This window comes from Nansenia antarctica (assembly GCF_963989245.1).
Source record: "Nansenia antarctica genome assembly, chromosome: 5".
Classification (NCBI taxonomy): domain Eukaryota; kingdom Metazoa; phylum Chordata; class Actinopteri; order Argentiniformes; family Microstomatidae; genus Nansenia; species Nansenia antarctica.
The window spans coordinates 30,978,271-31,001,943 of record NC_137690.1 but is presented as its reverse complement, the minus strand read 5'-3'; the positions used below and the strand labels follow the sequence as shown (position 1 = coordinate 31,001,943).

The 23,673-nt window shown below is 47.9% G+C and overlaps 1 protein-coding gene across 1 annotated transcript in view; it reads left to right on the top strand.

The window, feature by feature from the left end:
• The window catches only part of galnt9 (polypeptide N-acetylgalactosaminyltransferase 9), a gene marked incomplete at both ends in the record, with an annotated part of 62,117 nt that overhangs the window by 11,166 nt on the left and 27,278 nt on the right, over window positions 1–23,673 (top strand). Inside the window, 4 exons of the mRNA XM_080532403.1 lie at window positions 878–1,058; window positions 7,901–8,067; window positions 13,436–13,610; window positions 23,168–23,365. Coding sequence (XP_080388529.1) covers window positions 878–1,058; window positions 7,901–8,067; window positions 13,436–13,610; window positions 23,168–23,365 — 721 coding nt within the window. The remainder of the gene's footprint in view (window positions 1–877; window positions 1,059–7,900; window positions 8,068–13,435; window positions 13,611–23,167; window positions 23,366–23,673) is intronic.

Below are 23,673 nucleotides of genomic sequence, written 5' to 3'. Positions count from 1 at the left end.
GAAATCGGAGGACGGGCCGTTGTAAGGGTCGTTTGACACCGTTCCTCATTCTGTTCCACAGCGCTACAACGACCTCCGACCTCCATTTTCTACCTCCGCCAGCCTCCCACTGGTACTGAACTGTACCGCTAGAGAAGGGATTAACGAGAGTTACAGTGAATGCGTTTGCTTTTGTGTTTTCCGACATGAAACCAGCTGACCCCCAGCCTCTGTAGAGAATTGTAGGATTGCGCTCTAGCGTGTAGAGAGAGTCTGGGAGTCTTAATGAGCTTGTTCTTCTAGTCAGTCAGACTCAAATGATTCAAAAACATATTCTATGAATGATCAATGCTGGTAAATACTGCATGTACAATACACGTGTCTTGTAATGTAATGCTCACACATGCACACACACACGACACAAGCACGGACCCCGACCCGCACGCACACACACACACACACGCACACGCACAAGCACACGCACACGCACACACACACGATACAGACGCACAGACCCACACACGCACACACACGCACGCACACACACACACACACACATACACACACACACACACACACACAGACACACACACACACTGACACCTTCAGACACATCATGTCCAGGTGGGTGTCTGCAGCGTGTCCGTTAACAGACAGTGTGATGATGTCCTCCAGATGAGGCCTGCTGATTGGCTCAAAGCCATGTGACACCCTCTGCATGGACTCTCCTCTCACCTCCATCTCTCTTCTCTTCTCTCCCTCTCTCTCTCTCTCTCTCTCTGCGTATGCGTGGGTCTGTGTTTGTGGTGTGTGCGTGCGTGGGTCCGTGCATGTGTGTGTGTATGTGTGCGTGGGTCCGTGCATGTGTGTCGTGTGTGTGTGTGTGTCCTCTCTCCAGGCCTGGCCAAGCCCATGGGTCTGGTGGAGGGTCCGGGGGGTCTGGGCCAGGGGGGGCTGGCCGCCACGCTGGGGGTGGAGAACCACGACGCCGAGGGGAAGTTTGAGGAGTACGGCTACAACGCCCAGCTCAGCGACCGCATCTCGCTGGACAGGAGTATCCCTGACTACAGGCCCAAGAAGTAGGTTTGCCTCCTCCTCCTCCTCCTCCTCCTGTTCTTCCTCCTCCTTGTCCTCCTTCTCCTACTCCTACTCCTCCTTCTCCTTCTCCTTCTCCTTCTCTTTCTCCTCCTCCTCCTGTTCCTCCTCCTCCTTCTCCTCCTCCTCCTTCTCTTCCCTCTTCTCCTCCTGTTCCTCCTTCTCCACCTTCTCCTCCTCTTCCTGTTCCTCCTCCTGCTCCACCTCCTCCCCCTCCTCCTCCTCCTTGTTTTCCCCCTTCTTCTCCTTCTGTTTCTCCTCCTCCTGTTCCTTCTCCTCCTCCTCCTTTTCCTCCTCCTCATTTTCCCCCTTCTTCTCCTTCTGTTTCTCCTCCTCCTGTTCCTCCTCCTCCTCCTTGTCCTCCTCCTCCTCCTCCCCCTCCTCCTCCACCTCCCCCTCCTCCTCCTCCCAAGCAGATCATCAGAGTCTGCATCGACATCCAGGGCAGCACCAGGGTAAAGTGGTGCTGAAGGAAATTGCATAAGAGTTCCAAATAATCGGAACATTGTCAAGAACATTGTCCCAAACTGCAGAGATGAGGTGGATATTAGGCTACCCGTTGTTAATAATGTACGGAGAAAAAAATAAAGTCTGGCAGTATATTTTTATGAAAGGAGACCATAGAGATTAGGAGATTAGTCTTTTTAAATGAATTTTATATTTAGAATGTGGGGCTGCGTTTCCGATACAATAACTGGTGTGCGGGGGAGGGATGGGGGGGGGGAGGGAGGGAGGGAGGGGGGAGGGAGGGCTTAATAAGGACCGCCACTGGCATTTATATCAGACGGTGTCAAAGAACAAAAACAGCCAGCCAGAGGCACCCGGGAGGAAATCTGACGTCCGGATAGTTTCTTTGGGCTTTGCAGGGGGATAACAGTTCATTTCATCTTTGTGGCTTTCTTCTCCACTACTTCTTCCACAGTGAAAAATATAGACGATAGGGAAAAGGATTGGAGGGTGGGGGGAGGTTGGGCGGGGGGGGGGGATGAAACGAAGGGCGCTAATTAATAACGCCAGCCGAACGTGCTTGTGGAAAAAGAGGACTTTAGGAAACTTCTCTCTCTTTCTTGATGAGATGGCTAATTCCACCGGGGAACAAAACAAAAAAAAAGGCGGAAGGGGAAAGTGGAAATCACTTCGGTTTGCTCCACCGGTTCTTTCCTCCGGGTTATTTCCACATGGTTGTTTATTCCTGTGTGGGGGACGTAGGTGTCTGTCATGACAGTCATGTGTTTGACTCTTGTTTTACAGGGCCGTACACATACAGCGTTGCGCATTACTCATACCCAGTGGATACGACCAACCTCCGTAGCTCTGTAGTATGTTGTTGGCATTAGTACACAGGCTTCTGTCTCCAGATAAACACAATTGTTCACGGTTCCATAAACCAGCATATGGCTCACTGAGGCGCCCTGCTCGCGCTCCTCTCTTAAACAGACCTCTCTTCACAGAGCGAACACATCTTCCAAAGGCAGTTCATAACCATACAGACACACACACACACACACAGTGATGAAGATTCAATATGCTCCTCGTATGGAAAGGAAATCAATAACAGTGTATTCAGCTTGAACATCTAGCAAATGTCTTTCGACTCTCGTGTATCGAGTTATGGCTGGCGTCACGTTAAAACAATATTGTCCCTGCACCTTGAATGTTCGACCTGCCCCTCTATGACGTCGCCGATTAGACACGCTGTACTGTAGCTACGCACGTAGGTGTATAGACAGAGTGAGGCACATTTTTCCCTGATGCAGGGACGGGGCTATTTTCATACAGGGAGGAGGGAGTGTAGCATTGCAGATACTGTAGGAGTGTATAAGTGCGCACACACGCACACGCTCGCACACACACACACACACACGCTCGCACACACACGCACGCGCATGCACCCCCCCCCCCCCACATACACACACACACACAATACCCCCTCGTGTCTAATGGCCTTTTAATTACACAGGAGTCATTGAACAGAGGTCTGTGATGACCGCAGGGAAGCCCAAAGGATGATTGAATGATCTCCTCCGCTCCCCATTCTCTTCACGTCACCTCCCCCCCCCCCCCCCCCCCCCTCCCACCCCCGCCTATGATATCGATCCCCTTAGGATCTTCCCTCGGCCTACCGCAAATCTATTCATTCCAATTACGCTCACTATCAGGCCCGTGGTACAATTTAGATTTGTCAAAAGACAGTTTGGCGAGGGTGAAAGCTCCCTATTATCCCCCCCACTGTTCACTGTCCACTGGGCTGCTGTTGCCGGGACAGTGGTGACATTTGTAACATTTCGAGACCCGCAGGATGTTAAGCAGAGGGGTGGGGTGGTCACGCCTGGGAGCCTTCACACACACACACACGCTGTCCTTGGGTGTCCTACAGCACCCTGGGTAACAGAAGAGCTCTTTAAGAAACCGGGAAGAAGTCGGGAAAAAAAAACAATAATAGCAACACTCTGACTAGCACCTGAGGTCCGCAGAGGGGAAAAAAGAGGATCGCCACAAAATGCAATTCGCTCGCGTTCGGTTACCTGCTGTTGCACTCTGTCATTTTATCTCTGTCGTCACCTAACCAGCCTGAAGCAAGGCTCGACAATCCTCTATTTCAACCGATATCATCCCCGTCCTTATATACTGTAGCAAAGACTCGATTCACGGCACGTCACAACATGCATGACGTGAAAATTGCAGCTTTTATTGAAGAAATGCAAAGATGCTGTGGCTCCCCCTCTGACAGTGCTCTCTTCCTCCCTCCTCCTCCTCCTCCCAGGAGCCTCTCTGTCACTGTGAGATTACTCTTAAAGTAAAGCATCGGGGAGGCCACCCCTTTGGGGCCACCTCATTTCTTAAGCCTCTGATACCGGCGAATAGGATCGCAAGGTCACAGCGGTGGCCATTTGTAAGTAAAAAGCTTTCAGCTCACACGTGGCCCTCCTCAAGGCAGCCGAGTTTATCTCCTCGACGGGGTGGCGGAATGACAAGGCAAAACGATTGTCTTCCTGAGAGGAAGTGTTTCTCTATTGGGGAAGTTGCTTTCACATTTCCTGTGCAGAAGCGGCGGGGTCGTCCCAGGTTAATGTGAAATTTCACAGCGAATAACGTCGCTGCGAAAACCTAGCCAGGCTAGCCGGGCCCTGGCATCTCTCAGCTAGGAGGGGAGGAGAGAGAGAGAGAGAGAGAGAGAGAGGGGGGGAGAGACTGTGATGGGAATAAGTCTTAATCTGGAGCTGTGTTTCTGTCAGAGCTCGTTCCAGGTCAGATTATGAGAGGGTGCCGGTGAGCTTTAGTTCCATTACCAACAGATGAGGCGATCGCTCATCCTGTTACGGCCTACAACACTCCCCGTGTCTGCAGACAGGTACAAATCGAAGGTTGAGCGATGTCCTAAATTGGATTCAGTAACTAGGGCAATGGAACTACAATATCACTTCAGAAACTTGACGCCGAATTCGGCCACGGATGCAACTCAACTGACCTGGCTTCTTCTGGATATTGTGAGGCATTATGATTATGATTATTGTTATTATGATTATTATGATTATTATGATTATTATTGTTATTGTTATTACGGTAACCATGTTCATTAAACATATGTTAGGGATGAAAGATTAAACTGTGTTCATATAAAACATACTGTACAATAAATCATTCAGGTTGTTATTGTATGTTAGCTTGTAGCTGTGTGTCTACAAAGCTAGTCCATTGCACAATGTCTCACATATTCACTGCCTATGACGTAGCCTCTGTTTTTGTGTTGGGGATGTTGTCCGGCTGATGGAAATAAACAGCCAATAGCAAGGCGCTGACGGGGGAAGAAAACAAACTTTTCTGAAAGAGAAAAGGAATCCATTTTGGAAACGATTTCAGAGATACAGTGAGAGCATTATCAATCAAGTACAGACAGGCAGCATGACTTAACGCGTAGATACGGTATATTCAATATATAAGCTGTAAACCTCTGATAGAAAACAACTTCAATTTCTCAATTATTTTCCTGTCAAAATACTCAAACGTCCCAGCTTGAGTGCACTGCTGTTCACTGCTGTCAATGTGGACCGCAACGCGCCGAACAGAAGTTCCCTCGGAGTCGTGAGCAGAACCCGTCCTCTCCAGGATACGAGGCTGTACTTAATTCAAACGTACAGAACCACATGACCTATTTAGAGCCTAATAAGAACTCAGTGTTCCCGCGTTCGTCATCTCTACCCTAGCAGGGAGACGCCCGTCTCACCGCCCTTTCTCTCCGAATCATCGTCAAAGATAATTCATGCCTCTCTCCCCGCCCCCCCCCCCCTCCCTGGGAGGTGAGAAACAGTTAACTCCGGCCAGCCGTTCAGACGACACCTGGTGCATCCGGGGGTGGGGGGCGTCAACTGACTCGGAAGAGCTGACTGAACCCTGAATCCTCAAATCCTCCCAAGCCCTGGTGGGTACCAGAGAGATACGTATATAGAGGATGCAGCGTCGTCACGCTGGGTTCCATCTGGCGCTCTCCGCTTCCCACCAGGATGACCCTATTGTCACCTAGGGGCCCCTTAACACCGACTCAAACTAGCAGCACACTTGAACGTGCGACTAGGCCCCGAACTTCTGCTTTGCATCAGTCTCCACCCCTGGCACAGATCAAAATGGCTCCACCGAGAGGAGGAGAAAACCCCGTTATCTCGGAAGGTGAGCAGTGAAATGTGTTCCCCCGAGCACTGAGGAGGGAGCCCATCGGAGGTCGGGTCGTTGTTGTTTTTTGCGAACAGGAAACGGTTGGCTGAATTTGATCGGAAGTGATTTGTTTGTCATTCTGGTTTCGTCAAGACAACCTCGTAAACATTTTCACATCCGGCCAAACGTGAGAACGCCGCTAAGTGTTACGATAACAGTCGTTATGTACGGCCGTCTCGTTATCACCTAATTAAGGTGCGATAGACGAGGGAGGCAGAGGAGTGAAAACAGAAAGAAAACAGACAATAGGACTAAAAAAGTGTGAAGAGAATTAATTCTGTTGTGTTATTTCTCCGTTTGACGCTAATAGGGACGAGGGCGGGCGGATGTTCAGCGAGATGTCGATCAGGCACTGTACGCTCAGACTTGACGTAGGAATCAGGCTGCTGGTGCCGTTACTGACGTCCAAACTCTACGCCACCGGAAAACCCGTTACGGAAACTGAACCGCACTGAGCCAGACGGGTGCGATAATTAACGATATCGACGGAAATAACGGGAAAAACAGTACGAGATGTAGCTTTGTGCGATTAAAAAGAATGGAGACCTTGGTACTGTCTCCCTGTGTGGGTTCTGAGGCAGAAGGGGCCCGTGGTCGTGAGAGCCATTCGTTCCATTAACTGGGTCATTGAAAACGGCAACATCGGATCGGATTCCAATCACTTCTCCACAGGTCCAGTTACCATGGCGTCGTCCTTGTGTGAGAGGCTCCTAATCAATGGCAGCACAGGGTTTCCACTCTGGACAGGATTTCTCCAGTTGAGCTCCTTAGCTGTGCATAGGAGAGGAGAGGAGAGGAGAGGAGAGGAGAGGAGAGGAGAGGAGAGGAGAGGAGGGACTAAGGGAGGGAGGTGAGGAGAGGAGGAGAGGAGAGGAGGAGGAGTGGAGGAGGGGAGACTAAGGGAGGGAGGTGAGGAGATGAGGAGTGGAGGTGAGGAGAGGAGGAGAGGAGTAGAGGAGGGGAGAGGAGAGGAGAGAGAGGAGAAGAGAGGAGGGAGGGACGAAGGGAGGGAGGTGAGGAGGAGAGGAGTGGAGGAGGGGAGAGGAGGAGAGGGGAAAGGAGGAGAGGAGTAGAAGAGAGGAGAGGAGAGACTAAGGGAGGGAGGTGAGGAGAGGAGAGGGGAGAGGAGGAGAGGATAGGAGTGGAGTAGAAGAGAGGAGAGGAGAGGAGGGGAAGGGAGAAGAGGAAGGGAGGGGTGTGGAGGAGAAGAGGAGTGGAGAGAGAGTGTTATTCCCACCTCTCTTCTTCACACCTCGTCCGCCTGCAGGCGTTCTCACCTGCTAATAGACTCACGGCCAGCTGGAGGCAGCAGCTCGGCTCTTCTGCGTGTAACAACCCGCCGTAGCCCGCTGAGCTAAAGCCTAGGCATTCCCTGGGCAAGCTAGTGCAAGCGATCAGGTCTGCACGCACGGTTTAGCCACCAAATGAGCATGCCCCCCCCAACCACCTCTGTTACGTGTTTAAACACAATATGATGATATTGCATTTCGACTGGTGCCCCTGTAGTAACTACCACCACCTTATCACCTTATTACCTCACCCTGTTTGTTTCTATGATCACCTTACTCATTGACTTTATTCTATTATCTATGTTGTATTCTGCTGCTATCGCTATTATCGCTGCTACCGCTGCTATTGTTGATCGTTGATTCCGTTGATTCTATATCTTGCTTTCTTTTATTATTGATTTGGTATTCTGCTGCGATGCCAATGTCGAAGAACCCGAACCCATGAATTTGACTCTGGGTACGGTCCGTATATTTGATGTACTAAAAGCAATTGTGATTCTGATTCTGATAGGGTTTAACATAGTTGGTTTGGGCTGTAACAAAATGGTCTGGGAGCTCTCTAAGCTCATACAGGGCAGCAATATCAAACATTATTCACCCACTGAGAATTCACACCACTCACTTCATTTCATATTTATCCTCGGCCTCCATTTATGATGAGATTATGGGTTGAGATAAGGCGTACTGAGTCAGAACCTCCCCCAAGACTCTCTTTACTCAACAAAGGGCTGACTGACGGTCTGTTTGACGGACCACATTCTGCATAGTAATACGCGATTAAAAAACCCCTGACAACAGCAACAACAACATGGTTTGTTTCCTCACAGGTGCAAGCAGTTGACCTACCCAGAGGACCTCCCTCAGATCTCAGTGGTCTTCATCTTTGTGAACGAGGCTCTCTCGGTGATCCTGCGGTCCGTTCACAGCGTGGTGAACCACACCCCGGCACACCTTCTCAAGGAGATCATCTTGGTGGACGACAACAGTGACAGTGGTAAGATCTCTGGACGTGTCGAGCCTTCTCACTCAGTGGTGTAGTCTAGTTTTTTCTAGTGGGCATACTGTGATTTTTTCCCTCCCAGCCTCATATCGTTCATTTCGGAACGCCGTATAAATAAATCTGCGCTCCCTGTCTAACGTTATCTAACATTCCATGTTATAAGGCTGATCTGTGCATGATAGTGCTGCATTTTGACATATTTCAGGTAGTGATGCTCCGATCTGATCGGCGCCGATCGGTATCGGCCGATATGGCCTTGATCGGTTTTGATCGGAGTTCTCAAAACGGCCGATCAAACATGACCGATCAGTTTACAAAATGGCGTCGCCAGTCTGGAAATATTACACAGTGTCGGAAAGAGACAACAAATATGCCGTTTGTAATGTCTGCTCAAAAGAAATACCTCGGGGAGGAACGCACGCAAGGTCTTTCAATACCACGAATATCATACGGCATTTGCTGCGTTCGTCGATTCGCTCATAGAGCGCCGAAGCGCACACTGGGCTCGACGTCATAAAGGGACCGAGTGCTTTGATTGGACGAGAGGCGTTCCACGAGTGCTGGTCAGAGTTCCAGCGCGACTTCACGAGCGTAGTGTAGGTAGTGTTCACCGACGTCATGTGACCCCGCGAGCAGGAAGTCACTTGGCCCATAGCAACAACAACTATTAGCGCGTGAGTTTTAGGTCTTCCTCTGTGCACCTTGCACAAGTGTAGATAGCGAGCGACTTTTCAGCAGCAGGACATATTTTAGATGATAAGAGGAACAGGCTGAGTGCCAAAAACGCTGAGATGCTTGTATTTCTCAAGGCTAATCTGCCAGTGATGCTGCTTAATCAGAAGTAAGGTTTGAGTCTGAAATCTCCTTAGGTGCAATGTTTTGTTTTTTTGTTTTATTGATTATTGCTGACTTGCTGTCTTATCTCCTCCTAAATATGACTTGAAACTGACTGACTTGAAACAGTATTTTATATTTGGCTATAGCCTGTTTATGTTGCAGTTTAGTTTGGGTATGTTTATTGTTCCTCAGGAAAGCTACAGTTACAGTATAAGCTCCAAGTTCTCTAAGAGCCCCTAGTTCCTCTCATTCGAGTGGAATGTTGCACATTTGATGTGACAGTGTACATTTTATTTATTATGATTTTTATTTTCACATTTTATTTGTTTTTCCTGAAGTAAGCTACAGGTGGTTGTGAATTCAATAAAACAGATGGTCGTCAATTCATGATACTTTCTCATCTCCTAATTTCATTTAAATACTTAATATACAATGTCAATGGTGTTAAGAATAATTTAAAACATAAATAATGCTACACAATAAATAGAATGCTTCAATTGCCATTTTCGACGCTGTGATCGGTGATCGGTGATATCGGATCGGCAGATCACTGATTCCAGTGATCGGTGATCGGTGATCGGCACCAAAAACCCTGATCGGAGCATCTCTAATTTCAGGTCGCATCTCCCCCCTTTGATGGTATAAGACGCTATAGTCAGTCCCAGTGGTCCAAAATTCAAGTGCTTCATAACACAGACGGGGTGAATTTTATGAATGAAAGTGTGGAAATTCTGTCACAAAACGCTGTTACGTATCCTCACACATTTGTACGTGGGTATATGGAAATCCTTGGCCTTTCCTAGTGGGTATACGGCGTAGTCCTGCGTATAAGGTAGACTACACCACTGCTCTCACTGCTCTCTGCGGTTTCACCATCAGCTTTATCCCCAATTGTAACACATGTCGGTCACATACGGTAGTACTTCCTATTTTGTTGAAGTCTACACAAACCATTGCTTCCGAAATTCATTTTCGTCTTTTTTTATTTTTATGAAGAGGGTGGGGTCTGACACAAAAAAATTAGTCTGTTTTTTTGGGTGGATTAGTGCTAAATCACTCTGCTCTCTCTCTGAAACAAACGACCAACCCTTTATTGAATTAGCAGAGCTCTTAAACATGGAGAACAATTCATACTTCCCCGTAACCTGCTTACGTAACATACATGTGTGCGTGTGTGCGTGTGTGCATGTGTATGTGTATGTGTATGTGTGTGTGTGTGTGTGTGTGTGTGTGTGTTTGAGTGCGTATAAGTGTGTGTGTAAGTGTGTGTGTGTGTGTGTGTGCGTGTGTGTGTATGTGTTTCTGTGCATATAAGTATCTGTGTGTGTGTGTGTGTGTGTACTGTGTGTGTGTTGGTTAGAGAGGAGATTGAGCAGGGAGAAAAGCGGAGATAGGAAGGGAGCGAGGGGAGGAGAGAGAGAGAGAGAGAGAGAGAGAGAGAGAGAGAGAGAGAGAGAACCCTCGGGGGCACGGTCTTGAACACTGTTACAGTACAAGTTTAAAAATAGCAGAGAGAAGCAAACAAAAAAACAAAAAAGGCCGGATCTGTCTCGTCCTCTGGTGAACCGCTGCGGATGGTCTCCACGGTGATGCATGCGGGGGGCAAGAGGTTTTCCGCTGCACTCCGCACCTGCCCCGTGTCCCGTGGCAGGCCCCAGCAAGCGGCTCCGTCTCCCAGAAAGCCGGGGCCGTTCCAGAGGAAAGGACAATGAACTAGATTCCATCCGACATTTGGCCCTCCATCACTTGGCACTGAGCGGGGGCCCCAGCCTCCCTCAGGCTGGCAGGGAGAGGAGACAGCATAAATAACATACTGAAAGAGGACCCAGGAAGAGTCAACATTGGCACGTCCACGCTCCCTGTAGAGGCCTCTTAAACAGGCAGCCATTTAAACCCGATGAGGAGGCGAAAATGGCAGCCGCCGCCGCTGTGCAACCCAGCCTCCCAGCCTCCCACTCCCCTAGCCCCCTCCCCCCCTAGCCCCCTCCCCCCCCCCACACACACACAAACACGCACCCCCCCTCTTTGTTTACCGGTTGTGATTTGTGATGGTAATTTGTGCAGATGTTGCAGCGCGTCTCCTCTGACATTAGACTATTAACATGCAGGCTTGGCTACTTGACCTTTTCCTAGCTGGCAGTGTCTGTCCCCTCTGATTTGGCCATGGCTCAGTGAGATGACTAGAGGTAGCGCGAGGGGCTCACGGGTGAATAATGAATCACATACAGTAAGCATGTTTGCCTTGTCTCTGGGACACATGTCCTTTGTCGGGAATCGGGATGACATTTATTGGTGGCTGAGTTGTTTTTTTCCTTATTATTTATCGGATTAGCAGCCGAGCAAAATTCCTGTTCTACTTGATGAGCTTTAGCTGTGTATATCACGCCGTTTACAGCGACGCCACACACCACTCATTGTTCGCTTTAGTATCCCAAGTAGAGGTTTAACGAACCCGTAGAATTCCATTTTCCCCCCAAATACTGTGAAAATGGATAATGTAATGATTCATATAATGAAAATAGGATGCATTCAATTGATGCGATGTTGAACGCAGCTCATCGCGTTTAAAGGCAATTCCCGGGCTAAACAGAAGTGCATCGCGGCTGATCAAGACTCATTAGACATCGCTAATGTTACGTAAGTGTCTGACACAACTCACTGAGGAGAGATCTTTATCTCACATATAGTACAGTCGTCACACTTTTGACCATGGTGACCGCCCGTCGACTACTTTAAGCGTACTGTACCTGCATCCGCAGTCTCGAAGTCATACATCAAACTATACGCTTGTGTGTATGCAGATGAAAAGTGTAAGTCTTAAGCCTGATTGAATAAACCATTGCATGTTCGCTACCTAAGCTCATCTATCACAAACAGCAGGTTGCCATAAATCCTCGTTTCCACATTTTCCCGCCTCGAAATCCTATGGCTCGCTGGACAATGCAATATGTATTCATTTCATATTCACAGTGTGATGGATAGTTATTTATTCTTTGCTGTGTTGCTCTGCCAATCCCTTTAACATTGTCTCGCTCCATAATTCTCCGCTGCGGATGCCTCCCAACTTTCTATTTGTTCGCTGAGCATCAGAGAGAATCCTATAGCTGCCATTACTTCCCCAGCACGGCCCCACAATAATAGTCTACCAGCCGGCGTCTAATGATCGCGAGGTCGGCAGATCAGAGGTTCGAACCCCGCCTGATGAGGTGTCCTTGGTCAAGACACTGAACCTCAAATTGCTCCCAATGGGCGGGCCGGGGCCTTGCATGGTAGCTTGCTGCCATTAGTGTGTGAATGTGTGTGTGAATGGGTGAACGAGACGCCATTGTAAAGGCTTTAAGTCATAAGTCAGTCCATTTACCATTACCTCCCCACTATGGCCTCACAATAATTGTGCTCTGTTGAGTTCCATCATCTTTTAGCTATATCAATGTATCTCTCTATATTGCAGTTCGCAGTTCGCAGTTCGCAGACTGCTGACAAAATATTTCAAGAAACCACACTGTAAACAGAGATGGATCGACACGACACAAAGACAGAGAGAGAGACAGAGAGAGAGAGAGAGAGAGAGAGAGAGAGAGAGGGGGGGGGGGGGGGGGTCACATAACACTAATTCATACTGTAGAGCCGAACCCAGCTGAGTTGAGCTGAACTGTACTGAGCTGGCCTGGTTCTGCCTGCACCATAGTTGCTGAAAGCGGAAAGGGCAACGGTGGGAGGGAGAATAACTGAAGTGGCACAGAACAGAATGGTTTGGGTCGGCCCTGTCGTGTGTAAAAGCGCCATATTATTGGCAGTTTTATTTGGCTCGGGGCTCAATGCCCCACAACTCACGCGCTTCCCAGACCCAGACTCACTCAACTTCAGTCAGAGAAAAAGTACTGATAGTCCCTCCAATGACAGCCTCTCCTCTGTCAGACACACAGATGAGGCCCGGGTGTTCTCTCGGGGTTGATGAATGTGTCGAGCCAAAGTCAGATCACCGCGTCGACGCCGCGCCGAAGCTGTGCGCGGCAAGGTGTCCTTATTATTCTCCCCCGTAGAAAGTGGAACACTCAGCAGCAACCTAGGGGAGAAGCTCAAACACTCATCCATCCTCCTCAAACAGGGGTAATTTGTGGAGCCGGTTGTTTACCGTACACAGTTTATTTCCAGTGATGATGGCAGCAAGCTCGCAGCCTCATCCTTGGGAAAACGAAGGGAGGAAAAATCCTTACAGTGCAGCTAGAATAAAGTTCTCCATGTTGGAATGCTCTAGATAGTTCTATATGCTGATTCCGAGCTCTGTTCTATGAGCTTCTGTGGCGTCCTTGAGGCATCGTTAAGACTTCGTCAATACCCTGAATAGTTTTTATCCGGGTAAACAATGCACCCCATGAGACACTCCTCCGAGTCTTAACAACATATTCTGTACTCTATCGTGTGACTTGACAGTGCTTGGTTGCTGTTTTGTTGTTGTTGTTGTTGTTGTTGTTGTGGTTGTTGTTCTCTAAGATAACATATTGTCTTCTCTGTCTGGTCGCAGTGGAGCTGAAGTTTAACCTGGACCAGTATGTGAACAAGCGCTACCCGGGCCTGGTGAAGATCGTGAGGAACAGCAAGAGGGAGGGCCTCATCCGCGCCCGGATACACGGCTGGAACGCCGCCACGGCCCCGGTCGTGGGTTTCTTCGACGCCCATGTTGAGTTTAACACCGCCTGGTAAGAGCAGGTCCTAAGTTCTCTTGACAGGAAGGAGGACGCCTTATTTCTTTTCTCTTTTTTGGGGGCTTTTGCAGCTCATGTTTGATATTTTGAATGCAGTGGTTGTAGTCCTGAATGATCATCTATCAAATATGCAGGTTAGTCTCGTAAGCATTTTGATGAAGTGCCAGCCAAGCAGTGTCTAGCAGTAAACCTGATGCAGCAGGTACAGTTTGACCTCCATTTTGAATAAACGTTTACAGTTAATAAGCTTCCCCTGAGGATGTCCACTGCATCACTTAAAACCGTGAGTAATTACCAGTGGAGAGGATGGAAAATACATTGTTTGGATTGAAGTGGTGCTACCTCTCCAGTATTATGGGGCGGCTGTGGCGCAGGAGGTAGAGCCGGCGTCTAATTGATCGCAAGGTCGGCAGACCGGCGGTTCGACCCCGGCTGGCCACATGTCGAGGTATCTTTGGGCTAGACACTAAACCCCAAAATTGCTCCCAATGAGCGGCACCTTGCATGGTAGCTTGCTGTGAATGTGTGTTTGAATGGGTGCTCATTGTAAAGCGCTTTGGAATAAGGCGCTATATAAGTCGGTCCATTTACCATGTATTACATGTCACTCACACCATTCGAGATACAACTGAAGTTAAATGTATGTCTCTACGACAAAAACTACCACTCAACAATTGACCATCAGAGACAAGTCTATCACCCCAGCAACGACTGTCACCAGGGGGGTATTCCACGTACCGGTACGTTAATAACTACATCAGCAATTAGTTGAAAAAGCCTGGTTCGAGCTAATCTCGATTGTGATTTAAGACTCAACTCAACCAATTCAGGTTTGTCTCGTCAGTGATAACTCAGTTCACACTTGAAAATGCTGGCTTTGGACGTACTGGCTATGGGAGTACCACAGGGGTTATTCCTGAGACCTGTGTTATTCAGGCTCTTTATTAATGACCTTCCATTTGTGTGCCAGGATGTCGATATTTAAATGTACGCAGATTATACAGTTCTTTATATGCGCGGCAAACATTCTGATGAAGTGGCAAGCAAACGAACAGCATCATTGGAGAACGTTGCTAAATGACTGAACCACTTGCCTCAACCTCACTGTGGAAAAAAGGTAACCATGTGCTTCTCCACAAAACTAAACCAACATGATCTACTCACCCACAGACAAACAATAAAACAGTCATCGTTTACAGTAAATCTACTGTAACATACTGTACTATCTACTGTAACATACTGTAAACATCAATAAAACCCCTTAGACCTGGACAGGAAATCACGGCATCAGAGTCACCCGTACCTCCACCAGAGGAGACTCTGTCATTCCTAAAAGAAAAAAAAACACCTTTGGGCAGTCAGCATTCTCCACCTCAGGCACGGAGCACGGCGGAGCACGGCGGAGCACGGCGGAGCACGGCGGAGCACGGCGTACGTTTGTTGGAAATCTGCCACAACTGGCTACCACATCAAAATTCTGTTGGAAGTCCTCCTCTCCCCTAGGAGCCATGAAGCTAGCGGTAGTTCGGTGCAGGGCACTCCCTGTCAAAGGCACAACTGTCCGCACAAACAGAGCCACATGTTCAAGGGACCGAGGCTTAAAAGCAGCCAAGTTAAAGTCTTCTCCACAACATCCAACAGTTGTTACGTGGTTGTGACGATGAGAGCTAGTTTTGTGTGGGCATCCCATCCAACACCCCCCAGCCTCTACCCCGAAAGGCCGCTCTGTATGTGGCCTACCTGCTGTATGGGGGGGGGGGGTCTGTTAAGTTATGGGCTCCCTGTCATATTATATACCTGCAAGTTGAGGTCGATTAACTCCACAGGGCCGAATTAACAGTGTGGTGCCCTAGAGTGCCCCCCCCCCCCTCCTCCCATTTTACACGTAAAACATTTACATTTACTATGGCTATAAAGACCATAGATTTACATGAACGTAGAGCTAAAGTACAGGCTCGCCACACATACTACATACACATTTAAGACCCAACCAAAAAACTTGACACCATAGACATGAGCCTACAAATGCCATACATGCTCAAACATACATACAGTACATACACTACAGGTCAAAAAAACGCTCTAAAACACTTCAACTTTCATAATATGCAAAAAAAACAGAAACACTTTTTAAGAAGCTTTTTGCTCATTTGTGCGACTGTGAGAATTGCCGACATGCAGACTTTTTCACCAGGCCATGTCACATACTGTATAGTAATAATAATATATGACAATTACTTTAAAGATCTAGTCGTCTTAACCATTTGGTGCCCCCCCATTGGCTGGGGGAACCACCAGGGTATCAACTATCATTGCCCGATGCCGTCTATGGATAATCCGGCCCTCGGCAGGGAGCTCTGAAGATCGAAGCCATCCGAATACTCCAAGCTTCACTATTTTCGTGCAATAAATACTTAAACTGACATGGGTGTCCTGACTGAAATGGCGAGAAGAACCTGTTTGCATGCGAAGCTTTCCTAAATTAAAGATTTATTTCAAAGCATCTCGTTCCCGGATCGCTACCGATTAAACGTAGTCATTACAACCATTAGGACACTTTTAGAACGCTCGAATGTTCCATCATGGATCTTTAACAAGCCCTAGCGACTTGAAATCCTTCTCCATGGAAGTCATGGAGCAGCCATCCTGCACACGTTGACTAAGTCTTAACGCACTCAAGTCTCAATGTGTTTTATGTATTATGATGTGTCCTGTATTTATTGTCTTATTTGTTGTATTGTGTGTTTCCTGTACTTGTTTGGATCTGTTATATCCTAGCTGTGTTTAGCTAACTCTGGTGTAAGCATCATATTTCACTGTCTAAAATATATGTTTTTAATTGGACATGGTCCCTTTAAAAAAAACAAAAAACGGCCCCGAGCCCGAGGCCAAACATTGTTACGAAAGGGAGGCAATTAAACGAGAGAAAAGCTCAGATGTTGTGTCTGCCACATTGTTTCCCCTTTAGGGCTGCAGACTATACATTTTGAAATGACTTAGGGGGGTCTCAGCCCAATGCCTGGCTGACACTTGCGCTTACCACCAAATAAGTCACTCAAATGCTTGTAATTGGCACATAATTTGAGGCTGTCAGCTTTTGAATACGGAGTGTGGTTTGTTTGTTCCTGAGGAAGCTGCCTGGGGAGGGGGTGGGGGGAGGGGGGGTGTTGTAAGCTCAGCCACTTCACCTAACTCGATACATACGTCGCCTCATCAGTCAAACATCAGCCGCGAGCAAAGATGACTAATATGTTTACCACACATTTTTAGCTTAGGACTTAAATCCCCGGAAAGAAATGACAACATTCTAAGGCATTGGAGGGGGGAAAAAAACTGAGCAGGTTTCGTGACTAATCTGCTGCACAGAGTAGGACTGGTGAATAGATTTGACTAGATTAAATCAACATCAAAGCTCGGGAAGGTCAAGCTCTCAGTCGTGGCGCAGTCGTTCTAACCAAACGAATACAAGGTCATGTACAAATATGAATTTAGATAGTCCATCTCTCTGGTGTGATCTGTCATGCGGCACCGTGACCTTATGACCTCTCTCTGAGGGAACGCCCATGGTACCTTGACACAGGGCGGGGGGGGGGGGGGGGGGCGTTAGTGAAACTTAATGGGAACTTCTTCAAACCCAAAGGCTCTGGCAGCTCCACTGGGCAGAGATGTGGGGTTGTACGTATCAGAGAGGAGTAGCTGATGATAATTGATACCCTGGTGGTTCCCTCATCTGTTACCCCATCTGCTCCATCTCCGAAATGGATGTGTTTCCTGCCCCCCCCCCTCCTTCCCATCCTCCCCCTCCCTCTCCCCACCCCGCACGACCCTTTCACCTAGGATCCCACTCTCATTGTTTATTGTGTTCCCTCCCCGTGTTTTACACGCAGGGAGCTGTCAGAATTCCGCTTTGAGCTATTTCACCTGCTCGTTCGCTTGCCGGCGTGAGTCACATGCTCTCCGTGTCTCCGTGACTTCTCCAGCATGGCCTCTTTTGTCGGCTGCGGCCTTGCAGCTGGTTTACACAAGGCTGTATTTTGGGATGAATAGTGCAGCTGTATCTGTTTCATCCTTCTCATTCTATCAAAGGAAAAAAGCTACGGGAACATTGACACGGATGATACGACAAGCATCTCACACAGTATCTCTGTTTGTGCTGTGTCGATCTCTGTGACTCGTACTGTCTGCAGTGTGTGTGTGTGTGTGTGTGTGTGTGTGTGTCTGTGTGTGTCTGTGTCTGTGTGGCCTCGCGTCTGACTATCGAGTTATTCTATATCTTATTTCCTAAACAAACACAAACAAAACCAAAAATATGCTGTACGCCAGTGTTGTGTTTTTCCTTGATTTGAATAGATTTACTAACGGCAGCGTAGGTATGTGCATTTGTTTCCAGCGAGGAGGCGGTGCGCTATTCATCATCATATGATTATCTACTGTGGCACATACCAGTGATAAGTGAGATGGATGCTTCCCCTGGATCTGGTCATGAGGCACACCGAATGACCTTGCGAAGATGACGAGTGCACGCAGCTTTCCAGTTTGCTGAGCCAAAGAGAACGTGCTAGCATTTTACCACGGCAAGCCGTACGTTAGTCTCTTGTTGTTTACCTTAGCATAGTGAATACTGTACACACGGGGTAATTACACCATAGATCAACTTAATTGCGTCGTATCATTTACCTGGCCGTCGGTTTCCCTCGGAAATGCGCGTGCTGGTTAATGACTAGTTCACCTGACAGACAGCTGGATCACTCACACGGTTAAAGGTTTCCATTTCCCTAAAGCGGTATCTGGTGGATATTATGTATGTCTGCAGTATTGCATCATCTTAATGTGCACAATCCATTTCCTCTTAAGACATGCATCCCAGCGTACATCCATCCATCCCACCCGAAGAAAACAGGTCATCCATCCCCGAAGAAAACGCCACAGCTCCGTTAGGCTCCATTTGTCTGTTGGGTAAATACAATTAATGGGAAGGAAATACTCGTGGGTTGTAATGAGGATGCACGCCTCTTGAACTCGGAGCTCATGTGGGGGAGCCGCAGATAAATTGATATTTATTCGGTTTTGGAATTCTGCACTGTTGCAATCTCAGGTTATTAACGATTCGTGATTAACAGTAGCGGTGTGTTTGGCACCCGGTGAGTGTGCGAGGGAGATAAGAGAGGGGGGCCTTGTGTATGAGGTGGGGCTCTCTCTAATGAAACGCATGGTTCAGAACCGTCCGTGCTTTGAGGATGCCGCATCGCTCCAGCAACCTCGCGACCTTCTGGGTTTCCTATGGTTCTGGATTCGGGCCAGGAAAGGAGGACAAGTTGCAGATAGAGTATTATTCTAATTCGAATCGAACTCAAATATACTGTACACGACTAACCGTAGAAGGACCTCTCGACCGTTTCGAGCCATGTGACTCACTCTCTAACAATCGTTATGAAGAGCGAAAAGCTAGTGATTGCTAATGACTCCTTCAAAAGCACAGAGATTTCCAAAACACCTTGAGTAGGCTACTTGGAATCATTTTCACCGCCAAAAGCAGGGAGGCTGAAGAGTGACTGGCCTCGGCTGAGTGTGCATCCTTCTTCAAAAGGAGAGCGATGGCGTGGTGTAAATGCTTACACGGTGAGTGCTTCACAGAGCATAAACCAGGCAGACATCCCAAAACACAGAAATTACAAAGATTTATGCCGCTTCAACTAGCCTTTACAGCCTCTACAGTACATCATCCATCAGCCTTTACCAGCCAATGTAACTAAAGGTAAGGATATAGTGGTATCGCGTACAGTCGTGATGTACAGTTCTTCTGAAAACCCTTTTCAGTAGATCTGACACCATCCCATTACTTCAAATTCGGTGGGAAAACCTTCCCCTTCTTTCATTGGGAGTATGCATTTTGCAGGAGCAGAAGATTGCTTAATGCTTTGTGCTACAGATACATGCTTTATCTATTCAAGGGGGAGAAAAAGCCGTAAAGACAGCTGTTTGACTGACTGGTGGGCCCAGGATGTGTGCAGTCGTAATGGGCTTGAATATGGCTAAAGGCAACGAAGGCTTAGATGCCTCTCAAAGGCTCCGCGCACACACACACACACGCACATGCGCACGCACACACACACACACACACGCACACACACACATGCACACACACACACGCACACGCACACACACACGCACACACACACACACACACATGCTCACACACACACACACACACACACACACACACACATGCACACACACACACACGCATGCACACACACACGCATGCACACACACACATGCACGCACACACTCTCACACTCACATATAATGTGCTCCTAAACAGAAGCTACAGTATGTCAGAATAAAATCCGCCTTTGATACTCTGCATGGGGAAACACACATGTTCTGGTGCATTTATGCCCGGAAACCCAAAATTAAACTGATCCTATTTTAGGCACTAAAAAGGCACTGCAGTTTCCTGCTCACGGTCGTGAATGAAGCCAGATCCCATTATCTGATAAATCCGTGTTTGAGAAACTTTCCCAATTCAAGATGTGTCACGCAGGAATTCCATTAATCTGGGAAAAAAACGGGAGAGGTAATCTCTGAGGCCCGCGTTGTTGGGGTCTACGCAGAGGACAGGGGTAGGACAGACTGTCAACCATCCTCTGAGCATACTCTGCTACAGTCCACGCTAGAGAGATTCAAATCTCACTGGGAGATGAGAATGATTATGCTATACTCCAAACACGTCGGTTTGTCTTTTTGGTTAAGAAAGGGGGGAAACTGTCTGATGATCATAACATGAAACCGTTCTCTATTGTTTTTGAGGGGGGAGGGGAGGGGGGTGGGGGGGGGCAAGTCAAAAAAGCATATTGAATGTGCAGCGAGTGTAGTCACCGTTCAATAAATCACACGGCCGTGATTTTCTCTTCCAATACACACGATAATGAAAGACGTCGTACCGCAAGAGCTATCGGTGAGACCCGTTCTCCCAATCTGTTCACAATATCGCTTGAATCATTGCCAGGAGGAGAAAAAAAAAGGGGTTATTTGAATATGAAAAACCCAAGTTGAAATTGGACAGATGTAACCCTTGCAGTGGTATGCATATGAAATGATACATGTAGGCGGAGAGAGAGCGAGAGAGAGCGAGAGCGAGAGAGAGAGAGAGAGAGAGAGAGAGAGAGAGAGAGAGAGAGAGAGAGAGAGAGAGAGAGAGAGAGAGAGAGAGAGAGAGAGAGAGAGAGAGAGAGAGAGAGAGAGAGAGAGAGAGAGAGAGAGAGAGAGAGAGAGAGAGAGAGAGAGAGAGAGAGAGAGAGAGAGAGAGAGAGAGAGATGTTGGCCCGGCTCATGCGTCAAACCTGATCCCTCAGTATTTCTGAGGCCTCGTCTCTGTAAACAACATTTGGATCCCTGAGGTACCGAGTCGTCCTATGAGCGTGCTGCTAGCTACCTCTGGGGTGTTCGCTAAGCTCTCAAGGACACAGGAAGATGAATGGCTGATGTGGTGGAGCTGGGGGGGCATCCTCAAGGTTAGACAATGCATACAGGATCCGCCATCAGCAACACCGCAGCAGGGGGGTGGAGACGTACTCATCCTTAGCCTAGCCACGCTAACCTCCTGGTAGCGAAGCACAGCAGGGAAAAAAGGCAAAGATCCCTATCTTAGGTATTTAAGGGAAATGTTCGGTTTTGTAAAGTATCCCTCCGGGACCGAGGCAGGGGCTGTGTATTCTGATGATATGTCACGTAGCTAGCTTACATTTCTGCTAGTCGTGGCTTGGTTGCCGAAACATCTGGAATATTCTACAGTGCAGTGCATGACAGAGCACATAAAGCAAGAAGGTGACGTTTTTATATTCGTCACCATGATTTAGTCATTCAGGTTTGACTGCGAAAGTGCATACGGTTAATCTCCTTTGTCAGAGCGGGAATTTGGCACCTCAACACCTATCTTAACCTGGACGCACACCAAGCTTTAAATGGCAGATGTTCTAGTCCATCCCTCTGCTGCACTGGTTTTATATCATTGCCATTATACCTTCAGACTATGTTGGGACACAGGTCCCTCATATGGCAATCTTTTGGAATGAGATAGAAGGTTCTTTTCACAATCACTCCAACATCATTAGATGCTTTTTCTATGTACTGCTTCTGTCCGTCTTTTTATTTTTTACCGGCAAATCCACTTATAGTTCCATTTAGATCCATTCCCCAGCACTATCTCCTCTACCTTGATGTGATAAGGAATCATTCTGCTTTTTGGAAGATAAATGGGGCTTGGTTTTAAAGAAGAAGGGGGGGGGGGGGGGGGAGAGAATGGTGGGAATTAAGGATAGAGAATTAAGGATAAAAAAGAAAGTGGAATAGAGACTGTGTGTGTTGGGGGGTGTGGGTGTGTGTGTGTGTTGGGGTGTGTGTGTGTTGGGGTGTGTGTGTGTGTGTATTCGGGGGGGGGGGGGGGGTGAGAAATGGGAGAGAGAGAGAGTATTCTATAGATGTATACTCACATAATGGGGCATAATTAACAGAATTACAGATTAACCGCATGTGGAGTTAAAAATGAACAAAATGTAAGACACACTCTTGACAGCTACCCTGGTTTATTCCGTCTCCCTAGCCTAGCAGTAAACAAACCTTAGGCCAGAGACATACAGTACAATTAAACAGAGTGTGTGAGGAAAAGAAGGAGAACCAACGTGTCAATGATGTAGTCCAACCACCCCAACGTGACCAAGGGACCCCCCAACACCAAGATGCTGCTCTGCTTGATGTCCTTTGACAGAAAAAGTGTGAAGCAAAGTAAATACCACCCCTGGAGCAAGAGTCACTGTGGAAGACTCTGACAGGCATCTGGCTGGAAGAAAGGCTTTTGTGAGGATGACTGGCAATCCTGTGCACTTCCTGAAATGGAGGCGACTTCTATCGAGGGAGAGAAAACACAGTATTTCTTTTTTTATCCAGACATCTTTTCTATTTCTCTCCTCACTATTCATGTTTTGTCCTCCTTGGACACCCCAGGAAAAGGGATATGGAGTTTTGATGGTTTTATATGACAACCCCTCTCAAACTTTCGGCTATATTTTCTTGATAGAGAAATAGATTGTCACGACCACGAACAGCTCTGCATGTACATTGAATTCAAAAGGCTCGTTCCCACACAGGGCCGAGGCCGGACACAGGGGTGTAGGCTAGCTCAGGGTTCTGTATGACGGCACTCAGGTAGGTGGTAGCATCTTCCGTCGTAGACTGAAGACCCATCTCTTCAGGTTACATCTTAACTGCTCCTCCTGAGATATCTTCTGACCCTCACCACTACGTCTCCTAAAGACACCCGCTTTCCCCTCTACTGTGTCCCTAAGAACTTCTATTGCCCCCCTTTTACTGTTTCTCAGTTTCTCCAGTAATATTAAAAAAAAAAGTTTTAGGAGAAGGCGATAATAGGGAGAAGGTTTTTCCTTGTGTAGTAAGGTAAATGGACTGCACTTATATAGGGCCTTTTTAATATATTTTTATATATTATAAAATGTTTATATATTATACAATTTTTCTCTCCTTTCCTTCAAAAGGGCCGAGCCGATTCTGACCAGGATGAAGGAGGACCACACCAGGATCATCCTGCCCGCCATCGACAACATCAAGTACAACACGTTCGAGGTGCAGCAGTACGCCAACGCCGCCCACGGCTACAACTGGGGTCTGTGGTGCATGTACATCATCCCCCCGCAGGAGTGGCTGGATAAGGGCGATGAGACGGCACCCATCAGGTACAGGGGAGGGAGGACGAGAGCACGGAGGCTCTATTATAGATGAAGATGTTTGATGAAATATGGATAGGCCACGGATATGACTTATTCATGTTCCGAGCCGCTGGCTACGGCTCTCAGGGTCCTGGACGGTGTGTACACAGTGCCAGACCAAACATGAGTCTCTAACCGTTCTATGGGAGGGGGAAAATGTCGACCCCCAAATGTCTTCATTAGAATGGCAGCCATTTTGAAACAGGCTACATGGTCGTGTCATTGGTGTAATTGCGTGTGTGTGTGTATGTGTGTGTGCGTGTGCGTGTGCGTGT